At 48.1% G+C, this 21,558-nt stretch overlaps 1 protein-coding gene across 1 annotated transcript; it reads right to left on the bottom strand.

The window, feature by feature from the left end:
* Positions 1-16,582: 16,582 nt before the first annotated feature.
* On the bottom strand, positions 16,583-18,060 carry LOC142568371 (uncharacterized). The gene has a single exon (XM_075678371.1). It carries the CDS (start codon positions 17,984-17,986, stop codon positions 16,751-16,753), a length of 1,236 nt encoding a protein of 411 aa, XP_075534486.1. The 5' UTR covers positions 17,987-18,060; the 3' UTR covers positions 16,583-16,750.
* Positions 18,061-21,558: the final 3,498 nt, after the last annotated feature.

Genomic DNA, 21,558 nt, shown 5'->3' with positions numbered 1-21,558 from the left:
ACTGGCAATATGTCAAGCTGCGACATCGTGTCCCTCTGCAAGGCAGCGTACGAGCGAACTGGCTGCTGCGCATCGGACTACCGCTATCCGATCGGCGCCAGGATTTGCGCGTTTGTGGCCGTCACTTTACACCGGCAGATTACTGACGCAACAGCGTTTCGCGAGTCCCGTATTAGGGCAAACGTAAGCTAAAGGGGACAGGGTCTGGCCGCTTGACTGTGCCGTAACGGGATGAGCCGAGATGAGCAGAAGGGCAAATGTGAATGGTCTGCACGGTGCAGCCACCTGGTGGCATAGAGCGCAACCATACACAGTAGCAGCAACGAAGCGTATTCTTCTTTGCTGCTGGTGCGTATTTTTCGCAGGAATGTAATCATCGACACGTTGTTTTTATAAATGTTTAAAATGTTTTACACTTGGTTAGAGCAATATATTAGCGCTTTCTTTGGCTGGTTAAGCGCTGCGCCAACAAGTGTCTGGACCGTGTAGACCGATCACGCCGCTCACGTACGTCTACGCCAAAGTTCCTTCATCAGCTTGAGTTTATGCCTCCATTGATTTGCCGAAATGACCAGCTTGCCTGTGGTTAACGGAATACCAGACACGTTCGGCGCTACGACAGAATGCTCGCAACGCACGCTGCTTCGATAGCTCTCGCTTGGGGTCGACAGCCAAGCGGCTAGCGGAGATGTCTCGCGCGGGCGGGGGCGGGCTCCAAAACAACCGGAAGTGGACGATGTGACGTCGCATCGTGACGCAGGACCAGTGAAGGCGGTGCGTAGCCCCGCTCGCTCGGCGAACGAGTTGAGGAGGAAAAGCGTGGACGGGGAGGAGGGTAACTTCTAATCGCTTGTAGCTCCATTAATACGTAACGCTTCACTTAAATTGTGGTGCGAATGTTCTACTTAAGCTGTACCCTACGCGTCTACAAAATTTGTCCGAACCGTTTCAGGGGCCCTTTAATGATAGCATTATTATACCGAGCGATTTCGGTTTCGGTTTCTGGGTTCCGGGGGATGCTATGACGTCACAGTGGAGGAAGCGCAACATGGCTTGGTCACGTGGGCCACAAAAATAGTGACGTAAAGCTATGCTGCGTCGTCTGCTCGCGCACACGCGTGCTCTGCCAGCAGAGGTCAACAACTGGCGATTCGAAGTGCATGTCGCGATTATTATAATTATTGCGAAGAGCGACAACAACGGTAAGAAAATATTGCTGCTTGTGAGAGTCGGTGATTCATTCCGAAGCGCCGTAAGCTTTAGCTTTGAAGTGAACCGGAAAAGGCCTAGCGACGATATCGGCGGCGCCGAACGATCAGAGGCGGTGAAGCTGCCGTCGGTGCCAGAGTGACCACTCCTCGGTCGCTGATTGGCCGCTTCGCCGTACGGCCACTGCACAAATGGGTCCCGGGCCCGTCCTCTCTACGGCAAGGAAATCTCGCCGTTCGCGAGCAAAACCGCCGTCGCACGGGTGCCCGCGAATGGCAAACGGTGTGCGGCGAGTTGCCGTGTCGGTACCGCGGACGGGCCCTCAGATTGAGAAAGGCCAAGTGAACGAGACACTGCTCCGAGCTGCCGCCGAACTATGCGACTATGCGAGGAGAGAAGCGCACAACACGAACGCCGCATATACTGGTCCCTTTCGGAGTCGGCTGGCTAATGTTACACTCAAACGTGTATAGTCCGCACAGCAACTCGCCGCACGCAGTTTGCCGTTCGCGGGCCGGCGTGCGGCGTTCGTGTTGTCCACTTCTCTCCTCTTGTGTCCGTGTCTGCGCGCGTTACCCCTTCTTTGCATTAAGAAAGGATTTCTATATGCCTGTAGCTCGGTCATAGTGCAGGCTATGCTCGGTCGCTCGGCTCAGCAGGCTTCGTAATCGGCATTTCATCGCTACTCATCATACGTCACGTTTTTGTGCTAGTGTGCTATGACGTCAATATTTTCGTTCCTCCTCTGTGACGTAGAAACTGCCGCGCGCTAGCGATGGGTCTCGACTACGAGAAGGAGTTTTTAATGGCTTTTTGGAGCTGAATTAAAATTATTTTGAAATGTTTGCAGCGTCCAATACCTCGTTCTGGGTGTCCTTGCATACGGAAGCAGCCTACAACACGCTTTTTATAGACCGTTTTTTCGTAGGCGTCGCCATATTGTGAACGCAGTGGCGCCGCCTATGAGCAGCGCCATACTGGCTTGGGTGAAAGCGGTCTTTTGCATGGCAGGTATACGCTCGGCGGTAGGTTTTGGCGTTTGTTTTCGCGGTCGTGCGGTCTGTTTAGTATGACGTGCGTCTTGTACGTGGTAAACGGTTCTGTGAGACGTGCTGAAGTGGTTTAAGGCGTCATGGCCGGAATTTCTGCTGGCGTTGAGGTGGACGGAACACGCAGTGCGATGTGTGCGCGCATATTTGAGCCTACAATCAGCCTCGGAGATCAATTGTGTATTTCTGAATGTTTGAATCACTAATGTGACCTTATTGCAGTGTTATCCTCTATTTCTAAGCTGCGGTTTAGGAGCCATGAAACATACGCGACAATCGTAACAGCGTGGGTACCGTTCTGCTACGATAGAAGCTGTGATGTTATACTTTGACAAGCGTTCAAAGTGTTCGCTGCAGGTTACATTGCGTGACTACTTGGTTCGATGGATGAGGTTTCCGCCCCTGAATAAAATAGTTTTGGCAAGTAATAGCAGCATACCTTACAGTCTGAATTAAGCTTGTCCAGCAAAGGGATTGTTTACGAACTGCGCGAGCGTCCTATAAGCAGTGGTAGGTGCTGGATTGCAGATATCTTTGTTCTATATACCGCATGGTCCAAGCATACGGCATCAGCGGTTATATATTTATAGACGTTGTGCGGCTTTAGCCGCTTTCTCTTGCTTTTTCGAGAAAGAGGATGATAACCGAATTTTTTTTCGGTTTTGTACGTTCCGTTCTCTACGACGCATTCACACGTATTACTGAAATATTGTCCTCAAAAATAAGCATCGCATTCTTTTTATGCGATCCCTCTCATATATTATGGCTGTATACAGACCAAAAAGGCAATGCGAAGCGCACAGCTTACATATGTATCGTGCTGGTTCACCAACCGCAGTGATCGCTGTGTTGAGCAGCGCCATCGGCCTCATGCAGGAAGGCTAGCGTAGACATATGGTAATTTCAAGCCTACTACACTTGAAATGCGCGAGAACGATGCCGGTGCATCACAAATATTTGATAGCGCCTGCCGCTTAGATGTTTCATGGTTGCCTTAGGTTGGCCGTGCACGAGCATGCGCTCTTATGATTTATGTTTTACTCCCTCCGCTAAGCGATCAGATAGTGAGCAGATTTACCATTTCATGCTGCTAATACAGAGACACCGGTTTTCTTTGTTGAATTAAAACCGATATAAGCAAAATAGTTCACAACACATATACACACACCGCGACTCATAATGTGCGTACACCGCGGCTGATAAAGCGCGTCACATTCTTGCGCCCCCAAAAGATATTTCCGCCTACTGTAGTTACCGATGCACCGAAAGGCTTCCCTGAAAACCTTATATGAACGGACATGGCGTATATTTCACAAAGTACCATCTAAAACATCTCGAAATCGTTCCGCAGCACGCGACAGCAATACTTTCAAGCAGCGCCGCGCCGGATCGCCCAAGCCATGAGAGGAGGAAAGGCTCTCCGCGCGCCCTACCCTCCTCGCCCGATGAAATGGTCTATAGCGTCAAAATTTGGTGTCCTAGTCCCTTTAACGTTTCAAACTGAAGGCATTGCGTTTGACGGTAGTTGGAAGATTTTTTTGTCTCTTTTATAAACAGCTTAGCAGCAGAAGTTATCTTTCGGGCTATTTGAAAAGCATTAAGCACCTTTCGATGCTTCGGCGTTATGCAGTTTACGTGCTGTTAATCACTAGGCAGCTGCTGGCGCAGATTCGCATTGTGCCAATCGTGCATGGTATGAAGCCCTTGTCGTGCGTAATAAGTGTTCCGGTTTTCATTACTGTTGCATTTAGTGCCGTCGTCTTCGATAGACTGTATAATATATGCGCTGTACAAAAGAAAAAAAAAGCCAGATATCCATTTGGTGGCATTTTTTTAGTAGATAACGCACAGATTATTCAAATAATGTAGTGAACATTACACTTGTTCTACCCTTATTAACACACCTAAGAGATCGTAACATGTTTTAGTTGATAAGTAACCTTATCAATACGCCCCCATTCACGGGCATTCTACTGAAAATGTGGCAAATGTATTCATCTCGAAGTATGAGAAAAGAGACATTGCAGACTGTTCTAAGCGGAAATAAATTGCAATTCTTAACGTGATTGTTCATAACTGCAGTCACTATGCTGAGCATGTTCGTTCGGCACGGGCATATTGCATTAACACCTGGAAAATGTGCACAGTCCAGCCGGGTATCTTTGTTTCAGCAATTATTATTATAGGAATTGCTTCGGATTCTCGCATTTCTTTTATTTTTATAAGTACACTGGTGTGTCACATGAACCTGTCTTGAAACGAAACGTATCGTTGTTGGTACCGGCGACCATTATGGTTGTCTAACTGCTAATCATACTGCAACATAACGAAACATCATAATACTGATACTGGTACTGATAATACTGGTGCTGATTTATATTGCCATGTAGTCTATAGTCAGAGGTAAACAAAGTTAACTAGAGTCATAAGTGATGAGAGCAAATCATATAGAAAATTACTATTGAACCGTAAAAATAACTAATTGAATAGTTTTCCCTCACATTGTTGCATTTGCTTTACGTGTGTGTCTCTGTGCCCTTGTCTTCCGTGCTGTACTCGTGTGGCCATCAATTACGAACTTGCCCAAGACTTGTCAGCTTTATTAAACAAGGGATTCAATTCAGTTGAATCTAATACTGCATGTCAAGTGACTGACGTGCTATTCGTTTTATCTAAATATTATGGACTGGCAGTACTTGGCAAGCATTAAACCACAATATTTTTTTGTTGCACTTAAGATGCCGATGTAATAGATTGCCAGAAAATTTTGATGAAAGCAGCAAGAGAAGGCTTGGAAAAAGATCGGCGAATTTTAAAATGACCACATAGGTATGCTGTCTTGTTATATGTCATACAATATTTCCAGAGAATCTCTCTTAAATATATTTTTAAAACGTTTCACCTCATAAAAAGTTGAGGGAAATTGGCCCCATTTATTAAAAAAATGAAAGTCAAGCATACTGACATGGCATTTCTTACTCAATTTGTTTTGTTTTTTTGCGTTAACTAAAAGTCCTGAACCTCGAAACCCTAGAAAAATTTTTCATCTTTGAGAGCACCTTAAATAATTTACTGTAATAGCATTCATTCGAACTATCGTATCAGTATTGTTTCCTAGGAGGTGCATATCTGTCGTGCCATGACACAAAGTGGTTGCGTGTTATTGCAGGTGCTCATGTGGTATACCTAACTTGGAAACCTGTTAGCATGCCCAAGAGGCCTCATTACCTGTAAGAAACTAAGTGACCATATCAATACAATCAATCCATCTGCCTTCTGTTGAAGTTATGGCCAATGACCCATTCATTTAATAGTCTGAGAAAGACATTTAAATGTGTACTAAGCAAAATAAATTACAAACTTTCGCATGATACTGTGGATACTCCAGTCACGTCTTCTGCGCATATCCCTCTACACGGGCATATTTACCTACCAGCCAAAAATAATGTACAGACAGTCCAACTGGGTAACGTTTCAGCAATAAATATAGAAATAATTTGGGTTAAGTACATGGGTTAAGTCATAAAAGGGGAACATACCGTTGCTGGCACTAGCAGCAGTTGTCACTGTTTAATTGTTCACCATACCATAAAATAAAACGTTGTATAATGGTACTGATTTGTATTGACAAGCAGTCATTAGTCATAGCTAAACCATATTAAGTATTGACTTAGATGGTTTGAGCAAATATATTAAGCTGCTTAATGAACATATAAAGAATACACACTTGTTATTTTTGCCTCACATTGCTGCACCTACTTATTTGCAGCATGCACCTGCAGCATATTTGGGTCTAATGACACAAAGGTCAAGGCCAGCCTGGCGACCATGCTTGCCAAGGGGAAGTAGTGTAACTATTTAGTCTCTTTCCATAATAGCATAAGACGTGTATTTTAAGAAATTCATCTTTACATCGTGCTATAAAAATAGCTAATTCAATGACAGTGCATTTGTTTTCTTTTTTTTTTTGCACTGCATGATTCAGCACTTCAATTCTTTTTGTTTATGCAACATATATGAGAGTACAGCTGCTTCATGAGCATTATTAATCTACTAACGTTAATGCATAAGTGCAGATGAAAAGTAACAGGTGCACATGCATAAATACATTTAAAATTTTTTGCTACCACATGTAAACAAAAATGTAAACTAACTTGTAGATAGCAGATAGCTATGGACTTATGGCCTTATACAGTCTTTGTAGACTTGTCTATAAAATGTCTGTGTCTATAGACTGTCTATAGATTAATGAAAATTCATGTTTGTTGATAAATGTCTGCAGAATGTCATAGAAGAAAGTGTATAGGATTATGTCGTTCTGTTTTTGTAGACTGAAGTCTATAGAATGTCTATGGACAAATGTCTATGGGTAGTATATAGACATTTGCTTATAGACATTTTATAGACTTCAGTCTACAAAAGTAGAACTGTATATAGTTCTATTTTTGTAGACTGAAGTCTATGGAATGTCTATAGACTATCAATAGACATTTGTCTATAGACATTCAATAGACTTCAGTCTACAAAAATAGAACTGTATAACCCTATATAGTTGTCCATAAACATTCTGCGGACATTTGTCTACAAACGTGAATTTTCATTAATCTATAGACAGTTTATAGACTCAGACTTTTTATATACTAGTCTATAAAAAGTGTATGATTATAAGTCTATAGATTGTCTATAGACTGGTCTATAGGAATATTCAATAGATAGTCTATATACATTTGTCTATGAACATTCTATAGACTTCGGTCTACAAAAGTAGAACTATAAGCCTATACACTTGTCTATAGACATTCTGCAGACAATTGTCTACAAGCATGAATTTTCGTTAATCTATAGACAATATATACACAGTCTATAGACTCAAGACTCTTATAGACTAGTCTATAAAAAGTGTATGACCATAAGTCTATAGACTGTCTATAGACAGTCTGCTATAGTCAGCTTTGTGGATGCTGCCTCTTGTAAGGGACATCGGACATTTACAATCGTCACTGTGGATGATCGGAAAATAACCAATGCTTCCTCGGTTCGGACGACGGGCTCGGAAATGCAGAAAAAATGGCTATTGCCATAGCCCTGCTGGAGAGCTCATGGAATTGGCCGAGATTTTTAATATTTCGGGGGGGGGGGGTGAGGGGGGGTGAACTTTCTGAACGCCATATATACATATATATGGGGTTCGTAAATTATATATAATTAATACATAAATTATTATATGGATTCCATATATATATATATCATGCACTTAAAGAAACTTCGTGTGACCTCGAGGAATTGAGCGCTGAAGTGACGGCGTTGTATGAGTATATACGTACAAGACCTCATAGTAGGAGATAATACAATTTCACAGCGTGAGCCTTCCCGGTAGTGTAATCTTCCTTCGTCTAATTGTCGCATACTTGACTATCACTAGTACGGTTTCGTATTTCCGGCGAAACTGCAACCCTCTCTCATGCACCAAGACCAAGACTTAAAATATCATGCACCAAGACTTAAAAATAAAGCAGTAGCGGTACTCGAAGAAAACCTAGTGCAAAGTGTGTCCAGCATAATGGAGTAGCCGCCTGTAATTCTTTCGTTACTGATATTCAATTCCGTATTTGTAGTTAATTATCTTACTCGAGAAGTAGTTTCCTAATTTTCAAAGTGTCAATGACTCATTTGTAGGCACCCGAAATGGCATCTAACTGCGGTGTTTTCAGCCGACTAACTAAAATTGTGTACAATTTTTTACACTGGCAAAGAAACCTCACGAAATATGGAAAATACCACATGAGTGCGCTCACTCCACCATCATAAAGCAGCACCCTCAAATAAGCTGATTGAAAGCAACTGCTCTGCCTGGTCGCAAGCCTGCACCAAGCAGCGCATCACTTAATTACAATGCTACGAAAGGAGTACCAACAGCAGGTTTCGTGGCTTCGCAGCTATTCCTTCCTCACACTTCTATAAGTCACACTTATTATCCGTCTCTCAAAGCCGACTGATCACACTGATAACAAAAGCCCCTTGATAACGCGGCCGAAGCGCCGCTCAATTTCAATGTAATAGGCACAGAATGTTTCAAAATCCCGGCTTTGCTCGCACCTCATCCGGGTGGGAGCGCAGTGACGTGGTATTCTCCATGTTTCGCGGGATTTATCTATCAGTCAGTAAAAATTAGTGCGCAATTAGTACGTCGCTGAATATACCGCAGTTAGATTACCCTTGGCTGTGCCTACAAATGCCTCATTGACAGTTTGATAATTAGTACAGTACGCCTCGATTTAAATAATTACAACTACCTAATTAAATCTCAGTAACGAAACAATTACTGGCAGCTACTCCACTGTACTGCAAACAATATGTACTAGGTTTTCTTCAAGTAACGCATTGCTCTTCTTTAAAATCTTGGTGCATGATTATTAACTGGGACACCCTGTATATATTTATGACGTTGCATGCAAGTGACGATGTTTCCATCCCTAATAAATGTGAAAACTATTAGAACTATTATCTATCATGAGCCGTTAGCATTGCTTACTCGAAAGAGAAGCAATACCGGTGCACACAACATTCACGTGCATTTCACATGCCATTGATAGAAGACTCTGACTAAGGGGTCACTGAGTTCTGTAGTTTATTTTTTTTCATGGCGAAAAAAGCACGAAATGCAATTTGAAGCTTGGTGAACATACCAGCAACATATTCGTTCTCTAGGCACAGGCCATCTATACCTTTAGAAATAATTTTTAATTGACCAGCGGCATCTCTTTCAAAAATATAAACTTTGTCCTGTGTGTATATTTAAATATATTGTGTATTGAGTTTAGAGTGGAAATTTAAAACAATGTTCAAGTGAGAAAATACGGATGAGGCAGCCACCGCTAGTGCTTCTAATCCGCGTGTCCTCCTATTGTCAGGATTTGGAGAAATAAAGCGAAAGTATGAATTAAAAGCCGTGCACGTCCGCGTCAACATTGATGCAGTAAGCTATTAGCCCAGTAAAATTCCAAGTGAAAAGGTAAAGTCAAAAGAAACGTCAAGTGATGCGGGTGGAGAAGCTCTGGTAATGGGACTTTAGATCTGCGTTTGTTTGGGGAGTAGGGGAAGGGGGCTTCGGCACCCGGGGGGGCGGGAGGCTCAGCCACCTCCCCTTTCCGGAAAACTCTGTAGGGGGCTTGGGCTCCGGAGCGCCCCCCCCCCCCCCCCGTGTTCGGCGCCTATGGCTCACGGGATGTTATCTTTAGCGATTCAAGGTCTGCAGTTAGAGCATTTGAAGAAGGCACCGCGTTGCTAAACAGGCCCCCAGACTTCTTGAGGCCAAGATAATCACGCATCACTTCATTTATTGGTTTCCCTCACATAAAGGTCAGATAGAGGGTGCTCCTCCCAACATCAACGAGCCGGCTCACGGGGCTGCGCGCGCACTTGCCCACCGCGCTACTCCCGACCAATTGGTAGACGACTCCCCAGAGAACAGGTACGTACATGCGCTCAATCTACAACGAGATTACTAAACACTACTGTCTCAGCCGTAGAGCCTATTCGTTCCTCATCCGCGGCTCAATAGAGCTCAAGCACTAACGCTCCGTCTACTGCAAACGAATACGTGTACCAATCCGTCGCTCTTACATACAATCTGTCCGGATACTTACACCGATGGTACTCGCAGTGATTGCCGAGAACTAGCTACGTTAGAACACACGCTCTCGCGGTGTACGCGGTCACGCTCTATCATCGATAACAGCTCGGCCAGCTGGGAGGCAGTTCTTCACAGCCCTCTTATGGCTGACCAACTCTCGGCTGTCCAGTAGGCCGACGATGCGGCCGAGAGGGTTGGCCCTCCGGTTCCCTCGCGGGAGCTGCCCGCTTAGGCATGACTCACGATCTGCAGGACCTCAATAAAGTTTGCCATATCATACCGTATAAATACAAATGGGACAGTAAATAACTGGTGCTGGATTGTGACGCGATGTTGTGGCGGATATTCTGACTTACGCTTGATTTGTACTGTTGTGTGCTCTGTGTATGTAGTAAATGCGGTGTGATGAGAGTTGGCGCCAGTGCACGACTTAGCACAAGTCTAGAACGGCGATACGTTGAGTTTTTTCCACAGAGAAGTCGGCAGCTCGAAATGTAGATGGCACTGCCGTGCCCCCACAGACCTCCATCGCAGCACGTCGGGCCGCGATGGGAGTTTCTTTACCATACGTACATATACCTTGCATTATCTACAACCCTACAGTCAAGGTTTCATTGACCCAGCCAGACAGCAGCTTTGGCTGCGGCCGAGAAGCGAACGTGAGTCTCGCGGTGCCACTTCGTACGTAATAGCGATAGCAGCGCTGGTCTCTCCAGTGGTGGCCCTCGAGGCCAATATGCTTCCATAGGCGGATGCCAATTCAGTGTATGCCTATAGTCTTTCGGGTATCAGATGGAATGTAGTAGCACACGCCACGTCCCACGTATAAAGCGAGAGAGACAGAAAGACGGGGTAAGTCAGGCTGCAAAATCCAGTTTGTTACCCTACACTGAGGAAAGCGAGTGGGGAGGTAGAAAGGTAAGGAAGTAGAGAAAGAAAGAGAGCTTGAAAGGGAGCACGGGCACACGATCGCAGCCAGTGACTATCACCGCAGATTACCGCAGCACTGGATCACGTGCAGCCCAGCGAACACCAATTCAGGATACAGCCGCTTGTGCAGGTCTTAAAAAAATTGTAGGCGACCGTAATCTCTGACTTAAGTGTCTCTGGCACTCGCACGTCGGCGTTGGTGTTCCTTAGGTTAACTTTAGCCGAACGCAACGCACGAATCGAACACGGAGGCTACTATTTTTCATTAATTAGCCGGTTAAATATCGTGCCACTTTCTTTTGTGGGACCCCATTAGTGACGTCATTACGTCCGCTTTCTACTTCTGGGTTTCCAGGAATTTCGCCAAAGTTGTCCTTACGTGGCGGGTCTCTAAAATAGACGGTTCTGTGCTTTAGTACGCGGTAACCAGTGATTTCTAATTCTAATTATTCCAGACATTTCAGTACCTCAACTTCTAACTGAACTTATGCTATGATGTCATATCTATAATGAAATCCATGAATTTCGTACTGTACTATCTTTTCTATTTTCTTCTTACTAATTTTTTATTACCTCCCCGGTCGCCTCAGTAGGTGATCCGGAAGTGCTGCGCAAGAAATAAGGTTTCAACTGGATGGTCTTGCCACTAAAAAAATGAAAACCATTCTACACTGTGAAGATTTGGAATGGAAGCGAAAGCAGACGATAGTCGAAGCTCTCAAGCGAAAAGCAAAGTGTTTTCGCTGCGATTCCATCGTCACAGAGTGGAATGGTTGTCATTTTTTTGCGTTGCGAGGCTGGCGTCATTGCTCGTTCGAAGGTGCCCGGGCTCGCGATTGTAGTTTTCATTCAGCATCGCGGGGACGTTCTTGCTCGGTGGTCGTTTCGCGCCAGCGCCGTTTACATTCTCTTTGCTGTTCCTTCCGACGCTCCTCGTACGCATGTTGTTCTTCGGATGTACGAAATATACGTGTCGGTCACATCGATAACACAGCTGTTTTTAGCGTCGATAGCCCTTCTTCTTATATACTGCGATAACCTTGACGTCACGCTATTGTTCACGGCTAGCGTTCTAATCTGTTCCGCATTTTGACATCCGCGCCGCCGCACTGCGCCCGTATGGGTTTGTTGGAAATCGCTATGACCCGCCGTGGTTGCTCAGTGGCGATGGTGTTGGGCTGCTGAGCACGAGGTCGCGGGATCGAATCCCGGCCATGGCGGCCGCATTTCGATGGGGGTGAAATGCGAAAACACCCGTGTGCTTAGATTTAGGTGCACGTTAAAGAACCCCAGGTGGTCTAAATTTCCGGAGTCCCCCACTACGGCGTGCCTCATAATCAGAAAGTGGTTTTGGCACGTAAAACCCATTAATAATAATAATAATAAAATCGCTATGTCCGTTTCTGTTGCCGGACGCCGAAAAAACTACGTAAGGTTAGCCATACGCAGCTTCCTCTGAAGAACTGTAGAAGCTGCCTTCGTCACCCTCCATTAGCTGCGATTGATCACCCCGGACTCTTTCCCTGTGATGGCCAGATTCACTGAAGCGTACCTAAAGGCGCCAATACACTCCGACGTAACGCGCGCGCGCGCGCGCGCTCGTCATGGCGACGTTACGTTGGCGAAAACACGACCCGCTACAGTCCGGCGGCATCTGGCGCCGACGCGACCGGCGCCATTCGGCGCGCTCGGACGTCGTCCGGCGCCGAATGCAACCGACTGCATTTCGCGCCGACCGCGCCGAGCAAGTTAGCGCCTAGCGCCCTCTCTCGTCGAGGTAGAGACTCACTACTTGGCAGGCTGAGCCAGAACGAGATGGCCTCTTCGCAAGAAAGCGTGCCCGACCTGTGCGGCTCCAGAATCGAAAGGTTTCTGGACGTCGTCCAGCAACACCCGTGTGTCTACGACACAAAGAATGGACTACTGGGATGCGGAGCGGGAAAACAACGCGCGGGAGCAGATACGCATGTACTCTGGCCTCTCAACAGGAGCGTCAATGCTATGCACGTGTGTGTATACGTCTCCGGATATGCTATTCATTCAGCGCCTGTTTGTTTGTCTTGTTTTCCCTGTTTCAGTCGAAGAGTGCCTGAAACTATGGAAGCGGCTGAGGGACCGCTATGCTCGTGAACTGAAAGCTGTTGAAGCGACGAAAAGGAGCGGCAGCGGCTACGTGTCTATGTTATGTAGAGAGACCTGTTCCCCTTGCGACGTAGACCACGCGACACACGGTCCGATTCGGTGTCCGGTCCGGCGTCCGACGCACCGTCGTTTGGCCGGAGCCAATGACAGCGTGGCTGGCATGTGACGTTCTCTGACGTTCCCTCCACGGAGGCGGCGCTGGCTGGCCGGTTTCTCGCAGTCTTTTTTTTTTTTCCTTGCCTGCTGCAGTTTGTTTCCGACACGAAATAGTTAACAGTTCAGTAAAATTATCTCGAACGTGTGCCTGTTATGCAAAGCAGCGCCTAATACACTAGCACCAAGCTACTGGCGAGATCGGGAGCCGTGACGCGAAACTATCTCGCGGGCAGACAGCACACAGCGACCGTCTGAGCGAGGCTGCTCGCTTCGCTTGCACGTTTGCCCTTCGCAACGACTGCGTCGAGTAAACGAATTGTATTTAATTACGGGCGACCCAAATGTAAAGTGTTAATTGTTTTGGCAAAAATAAGCGCTCTTTGACGAGCTCGCGTTGGATCGCCAGCGCCGTCGGCCGCAGCGTCCGCCTAGCTAGGCCTACCGGCCCTATCACTGGTTGTTGGCAGCCGTCAGTAGACAACGCGCCGTTGTGAAGTGTCCGTCACTCGCAGGGGTATAATTTTATCGACAGTATTCGCGTAAAGCGAAGCAGTGTTGTGCAGAGTTGTTTGGATTGTGTTTCTCGATGTGGATATGAAGTGAAGCGGGGGGGCTGTATCTGGGCGGAGCTTACGCGCCGCTCAATCTTTCGGATGCACGCACCGTGTGCCCCGAATCGTCGTATGCCGCATCCCGGAGCATGTGGCGCCGCACGTCGGATCGGACGCCGAATCGTTAGCAACAGTCCGGTCCGCGGTCGCAATCGCTACCGACAGAGAAAGCGCGCGAAAGATTTGTTTCGATGTTCCACGACAGGCGCCACGGAGCGGCGCGGTGTTCTGCGCATGCGCTACCCGGCTGTGGCAGGGGCGCGGCGTTGTACTGTAGGGGGACGGATTTACGCCTGACGCGGCGTAGCCGACCTCGCGTGACGTAGCGCAACCACCGCGCGCATGCGCGCCGGGTCACGTCGAAGTGTATTGGCGCCTTAACTATTAGGTCTAGCGCGTTCGGACCAGCGGACAAGAGATTGGACGAGTTGCGTACGAACTACAGGCTTTATTTATCATCCATCCCGCTTCATGACGCGACAGAAGCTAATCATGTTGAGTAATGCGCAAATACATTATCTGCCATCCCCCACATCGAACACTACATACTGAGTAAGGAAGAGTTTCCCACCTGCATGGCGTGCGGCTGCTTCGCTAAATACTCCCCGGGTATTTTGAGATTTTCCACCTGCCTATACACAGCTGGCCGCGGGAGCCTCAGTCACATATTACTGCACGTAGACTTACTACCCTTGAAGTGTGGCAGGCGGGTGTCATAAGGGCACCGCGTGGACATCTTAACTTCCAGACAAAGCTGACGACTAGGTCTTCGTTTTCTCGGTGGACCAGAACCGCAGTTGCGCGCTAAACTTCTCATCTGTCTTTCAAACAAATCAATTAAAAAACAGAAATAATGTTAACAGAGCGTGGACAACACTGGACGATTACGACCGCGAGTAGGCGAAATCAGAACAGCGTAGACGGAATGGCTCTTCACATGTCGTGGCCATTCAACTGCAGCGTGATAAATTGCAACTATTACAGTTTGTCGTGCGAATTTCTCACAAATTTGCACGAGGATGAACTAGTTTCTGTCCAATTCTCACTCGACGTGAGGAAAAATGAAACGGAAAAAATACGAAGAAAAGATTTTGAACGGGTATATGAAAATTATTAGCATCTATACACTGACAGCTTCAAATCATAACAAGCCCCTAAAAGTCCTTATTGATTGTTGAGTCTTCAGAAAGATCACTCAAGTCTGCAGGAGTTTGCATAAACGAAAGAGTTGAAACTTCGCTGGCAGAAGCAGTTCCCGCTCGCGCTACAAGGTTCATTGCAAGCGTCATTTGTTTATGGAATTTACGCGTTTATCAGACGACGTATCCGTCCTCAGCTGCCGTGTGAGGATTCGTGTAGATACTTTGACGAGCTAATTAAATCGTCAATTACGCCTGGAGAGGGTCATGAGTTAAGGTTAAGTTCGACGAAGTGCGCACGTCCTCGCTTGAAAGCTGAGTTGCAATTCTTTTTTACAGCGAAGCTGTATACCTCTACCGTGCAAGGAAATATTCGTGTCGTTGTAAGCAAAAATCTGCTTATACGTGGGCCGATCCCGGAGATAATGCAATGCCGGGCCGACCCGCGGCGGAGGTGAAGCAGGCGTTAAGCACTCCCCATACGTGGGCCGATCCCGAATATAGTGTAGTACCGGCCCGAGCTCCGGCGGAGGCGAAGCAGGCGTTATGCACTCCCCATACGTGGGCCTATCCCGAAGATTGTGCAATGCCGGGCCGACCCGCGGCGGAGGTGAAGCAGGCGTTAAGCACTCCCCATACGTGGGCTTATACCGAAGATAGTGGAGTACCGGCCTGAGCCGCGGCGGAGGTGAAGCAGGCGTAAAGCACTCAACATACGTGGGCATATCCCGAAGATTGTGCAATGGCGGGCTGACCCGTGGCGGAGGTGAAGCAGGCGTTAAGCACTCCCCATACGTGGGCCGATCCCGAGGATAGTGCAATGGCGGGCGACGCGCGGTGGCGGTGCAGTTCGCGATTAAGGGGCCCACATACACAGCTTCGCTGGCCATCCTTGACAGAGTGAAAGGGCGCCGAGTTTTTTACTACGAGCCTCAGTATTATAGCACAATTCGCAATGTTTGAACCGTATCCCCTCTTTGTCATGCCATTGGAAGCACGTAGCAATCAAAGGCAAGGGCAACATCACAAATATATATATGGTGTACATTACGTTATCGTGGCCGCAATTGTTCGCTACTAGCGTTTCCAGAAGCTGGGTAAACACGAAAGGTCACAATATGACAGGCGCCGAGCAACAAAACGATAACAGCGATAAAGCACTTTAGGACGGCCACCGTGAGAAAGTGAAACAAAGTACGTGTGATATGGCACACCGACGTCAACATGGCCGCCTTGTTGTGGTACTAACACGGTGATAATCGCCTCTGTATTGTCAGGTGAAAACTCTATAAAAGCTTTCTACTTTGGTATGCACTGAGAATATCCTGTAACACCGCGGATACTGCAAAATGTTGCAAATAACGTTTAAGGTATGTAAACCTCTAACTGCTATAAAATAAATCCTGTGGTTTTACATGCCCAAACCACAATATTATAAGGCATGCCAGTGTGGGATTCCAGATTCATTTTGACCCCCTGAGATTCTTTAACGTGCGCCCACTGCGCGGTACACGGACGTTTTTGCATTTAGTCCCAATCAAAATGCGGCCGGCCATCTCTGCCGGGATGCGCTCCTGTGCCCTCTGGCTTAGTAGCGCAACGGCAAAGAAACTACGCCGCCGCAAGCGCTAATGGTGTAGACTGGAAATCATTTATAACACTGAAAAAGATATTGGAAAAACGAGTTGATATCAAGACTAGCTGTTTTAAAATACGAGCAAACTGTCTTTATTTTCGGAAAAGTATAGAGTAAAAAGTTAAAATAGGCGATGTTGCACAGCGCTAACAGTTCGCCAATAATGTTTAAATTAAAAGGAATACTTAACGCATATTGCTTAGACGCTAAGAGGAATAAGAACGTCTATGGAAACTGCAACAGATCTACCAAAACACGAAGCCTGCAAATGGGCCGAGTGTGTAGGCTGGCTGCTGCAGCGCAGAAGGCAGGTCTTCCGGCAAAACGTTCGGCGAAGGTTCCAAAGCCACTCGTCGGTCGCCGCCTTGGCCCTGTGCCGTGGACGTGTGGCCGGTCTCGTTGACACTTCCAGCGACGACGTTCACCAGCTCTCGCACGCCCGCCGATTGTCCGTCCGTCGTCCTGTCTTGTCCGCCTGCAGCTGCTCCCCTGGCTAAAGGCGGTGCCAGGATTCTGCGCATCGGATTCCTTGCCTGCCATGCCGCGAAAGCTCGGTATTGGAAGCGAACCGTGAGGAACGACCATGCCGCGTAGGCTGTGACCAAGAGGCCGGCCATAGTGACTAGGCCGGCCGCCTCAATGATGCGGCCTTCGAGCGCTTGCTTCGAGGCGCTGTGGGTGCACATGAAACAGCTAAGCACGGCCACCGGCGTCAGGAGCGCGAAACAAAACAAGTCTCCCAGCACCGCCCGCTGCGAATCGCCGTGCATCGCCCAGTGGAAGAACTGGCGCAGGCAAGTGGCTTGGCTCGCGGTAGGAAAGCGGTGGTGGCAAAGTTCGCAATGGTCTATGTTCCGAGCGTTCAGCCAGCGCTCTAGGCAGGTGACGTGCACGAGGCCCATGGTGCCCGAGCACCTGCACAGCGACACAAGCGGGTCCTGTTGGTCTCCCTCGTGGCAAATGCGGCATATGGGTCCGCTGCTCGCCGTAACGTTCAAAGAACTGGCCAGTGTCTGTGGAGGGCTGCCAGTCCACTTCTGGTCGCTTTCGAAGTCGCTACTTTGGTTCGAGCTTGGAGAACAGGCCTGAAGAACGTCCGCAGGGGGCACGATAACTGTTTTCTCGTTCTTTCCTTTGCGTTCGGGGCTCGAATCAACAAAGACAAGGCAACCCTCGGGCGTGAAAGATGGAGAAGGCTCGATGTCGGAGGGCAGTTCGATCCGGTTGGAACGGCGGGGCTCTGGAGACGGCGAAGGAGACGATGACGACCAGGGAAAGTGACAGTACTGCTCTTCGTCGAGTATGGGAGCCTTGCTGTCGCCCTCTCGAGAGCTCCTTTTTCGACACGCACGGCTGCGCGGTATTCGGACGGCAAGTTGCCGCAGTCGCGGACAGTGAGCACCCGTCCCAGATGGTGCGGTGGCAGCTCGTGCTTGTGCCGGCGCGTCTTCGGCAAGAGCCTTGTACCGGTCGTTAGGCATGACGCCGTCCTTCTGCGCGTGCAAGCAAGTCCAGGCAAGTCCCTGAATTTATGTAGGGGATCGCACTGACCGCGTGAGCACCGACGAAAAAGTTCGTGCAGCGCCTCCTGTCGGGTACCTTATGGTGAGGCAACGCTGATATAAAGCAACTTTCACCTCCCGTTTGGCAATTCGCTTAAGCCGTTATCACTATCGGTGTATACAGTCCCCTCAAAACATTTTCTTTGATGTACGACTAATTCCAGCGCTACCATGCGCTACCGTCTATGAATGAAACCCATGAGGCTGTGAACTGCAGCGTTTATCGTCTGCGAAAAAGGAACGTGATTGTGCGCAAAAGTGCATGCGCTTGGTTTGTGGTTTGGCATGGTTGGCTCTCAATACTGCGGGTGCAAAGAGAGGGCGCGAGGGGTTCAGGAGAGCACCTTCGTCGCTTTCGCTTTCTGACATAAATACCCGTGTTCGAGAAGTGTCAACGTCTATAAAGCTACTGCGGTATATTAACTCATCAATGAAATTTGGAGCGCGACTGTAGTACGTACGCCCGTGAGCAAAAGTATACAGACCATGGATTACGCGATAAAGTTAATTTTCTCCTCTGTCTGTGAATGCAACTTTAAACTTAAGTTGCAATCCAAACTTGGCATTACGAATTTTATAATGCAATCGTTAGCGTCCGCTTATGCGTTTTACTTACGAAGAACTTCAGTTTTTTCGGTGACCCTGTGGTCCGTATACTTTTGCTCACGGGTATACCATACGTGTCCTTACGCCGCGTCTTACCCGCCGTGGTTGCTCAGTGGCTATGGTGTTGGGCTGCTGGTCACGAGGTCGCGAGATCGAATCCCGGCCACGGTGGCCCCATTTCGATGGGGGCGAAAACGCCCGTGTACTTAGATTTAGGTGCACGTTAAAGATCCCCAGGTGGTCGAAATTTTCGGAGTCCTCCACTGCGGCGTGCCTCGTAATCAGAAAGTGGTTTTGGCACGTAAAACACCATACTTTTATTTTAACACCGCGTCTTCAGCGTCATTTGACCTCTGCAAGGTGATTAGATCAGTCCTCGTTGTGCAAATTCCTGGCGAGACATCTGTAAAACAGACTAAAGAAACAACGCGAAGAGGCAATTTTCCAGTAAAACGCCAGCAAAATGTTGCGGCACGCTTTTTCTTTCGTACTGTTACCGGCATTATAGTCTCTTTCTCCGGCCATATGCTTTCAATAAGGCTTATTGGCCGCCTCGTTTTGCGGGAACTATTTCACCAGCTTCACGTGGTCATGTCCTCTCTGACGAGAGCGCTTATGACCTGCGTATTAAAATATTTATCGAGTTGCTAGATAATTTTACCATCAATATATATAGTTAGCGCTATTTGTTATGACAGCGTCATCCCTCACATTGCATATATTATGTATGTTGTATGCAGAGTGCGAGTGATTTAAGCAAGTAAGCATTAATATTGAAAATATGAAACATCTGGGCTGCTCTTGCGTTCAGCAAGTGACGCAATTCAGGCCAGGAATGTTCGCCGAAGCTATCCTACTTGCATTAAAGGATTCCTTGGTGTAATTCAGGAAATGAAAACAACCGCCTTAGTGTCGTCGAACCCCAGATTCTTCACAACGAAGCACAGCTATTATACTTCACTCGGTCCGATGCAGCTTCGTACAGCTTTTAAATGTTACTGTAACATCGCACATCGCACGTATCTTTCTTTTTCACCTTGTTCCTCGTTCTACGCGCTTTTTCCAAAATGAGCCGACACAAACTCGCCCAGTTCGCTACTATTCTCAATGTTATTATGAAAAAGTTCTTGGCTTTTAAGTTCCAAAACCACGATACCATTATGAGGCATGCCGTAGTGGCGGATTGCGGATTACGTTGGACCACCTGGGGTTAAACGGGCGTTTTTCCATCGTTATAACATACCGACCGAATCATTTTTTTTTTACCTGTGTGTCTAAGCGTTGTCTTTTCTGCTCGGGAATATGACAAGCATGCGCACACAATCATCGGCCCGAGAGAAGCAAACATCGCTATGGCTTGATCTCTGAGTCGAGGTTTCAGAAGAAATAACGGGATCTGTCAAGTCCCGAAGGAGAAAAGTATTAAGGAAGTTTTGTAAAAAGGCTACGCTAGGTTTTGATGGTGCTGAAAAACTTTATTGAGTAATGACAGGAGAGAGTTGAGGATGGCCTTAAGGGCCGGCCACACACAAAATCTAGGAGGGCCCCCTAGTCTGGAACCCCTGTGGCTTCTGCTGCAGCACGCGCTCGGGCCACTAGGGCACGTTGATCCTCCAGGGTCGAGCAGCCGAGCAGGGCAGCCTCCCAGCTTTCTCGGGTAGGGGGGGAAAGGGAAGGGGTGTGGCGGGACCACCGGGTTTAAGGGGCAGGCCCACACCATGGGGCACGGGTCCGCGAACGGATGGGCGCAGTGTGGGCAGGCCCCGGAGAATGCCGGGTTAAAGTGTTTGAGTATTGCTGGGCACAATACCATGTTGGTGCAGGGACGGAGGAGCCAGCGCTCGTCCGTCTTGTTTAGGCCCGATGCAGGGAGTGGGAATCTGAGCCTGTGCAATTTATACAGGGCCATGATTTCTTTGAAGGATGTAGCCGGATTGGGTGCTGGAACATCAGGCGATGGAGGACAAGGTGGATCCCGGTAATTTAGTGCGCGGACTGAGGCATCGGCAGCCTCGTTTCCACCTAGCCCTGTATGGCCAGGGGTCCAGATGATTGTACGCGGGTTCAGGCGATCTAGATAGTAGCATCGTTTATGAATTTGGGCTGTGTGTTCAGTGATGCAACCCCGGATGAGATTTTGTCACGCAGCCCGCGAGTCGGTAATGATGATCCGAGATGTGGGGTCCGCTGTGGCGAGTGCTATGGCGACTTCCTCCGCGTGTGTGATGTCGGGTGCTGGAAAAGTGAGCCATTGAATAGGTACGTTTTGGTGAACAACAGCGGCCGTGTACCACCCGCCATGATGCTGGCCGGATGCGTCCGTGTAGAAGACCCCCTCGTGCGTGAGCTATAGCGTTCCTGTAGGGCGTTAGCCCGCGCTGTACGCCTACCATCGGGGGTCCCCTTAGTCATGTTTTGGGGCAGAGGCGAAATGATCAGGGTACCACGCCAGTCGTCAGAGATCGTCGTCCGCTCTTCTACCGTGTAGGTGTAGGAGATGTGTAAACGGTGTAGGAGGTCTCTCCCAGCCTGCGACGTACGAAGTCGCAGGTACTGGTTGTTGAGATGAGCCTCTTTAAGTTCCCCGTATGTGTTTGTCATGCCTAGGTCTGCGAGACGTTGGTTAGATGTCGACATGGGGAGGTCAAGGGCACGTTTGTAGATTTTGCGGAGTATACAGTCGAGTGTATTCTCATCATTTACGCAGACGCAGGTAGGGGTCGATTACAGGATCCGGCTGGTCACGATAGCGTTGGCGAGGCGCAAAGTATCCCTGCTCAGGAGGCCTCCCAATTTATTCAAAACCCGGCAAACCATACGGCCCACCTAATCCCCTACCGTGCGCAGTTTACGCAGGGTGGTGTCGATCTTGTGGTGTGTGTGGA

This window comes from Dermacentor variabilis, unplaced genomic scaffold (assembly GCF_050947875.1).
Source record: "Dermacentor variabilis isolate Ectoservices unplaced genomic scaffold, ASM5094787v1 scaffold_18, whole genome shotgun sequence".
Lineage (NCBI taxonomy): Eukaryota > Metazoa > Arthropoda > Arachnida > Ixodida > Ixodidae > Dermacentor > Dermacentor variabilis.
This window is presented reverse-complemented; position numbering and strand designations above follow the sequence as displayed.

Bases quoted from the DNA above. Each gene is read 5' to 3' on its own strand.
- LOC142568371 (XM_075678371.1), bottom strand. From the start codon at position 17,986: ATGCCTAACGACCGGTACAAGGCTCTTGCCGAAGACGCGCCGGCACAA.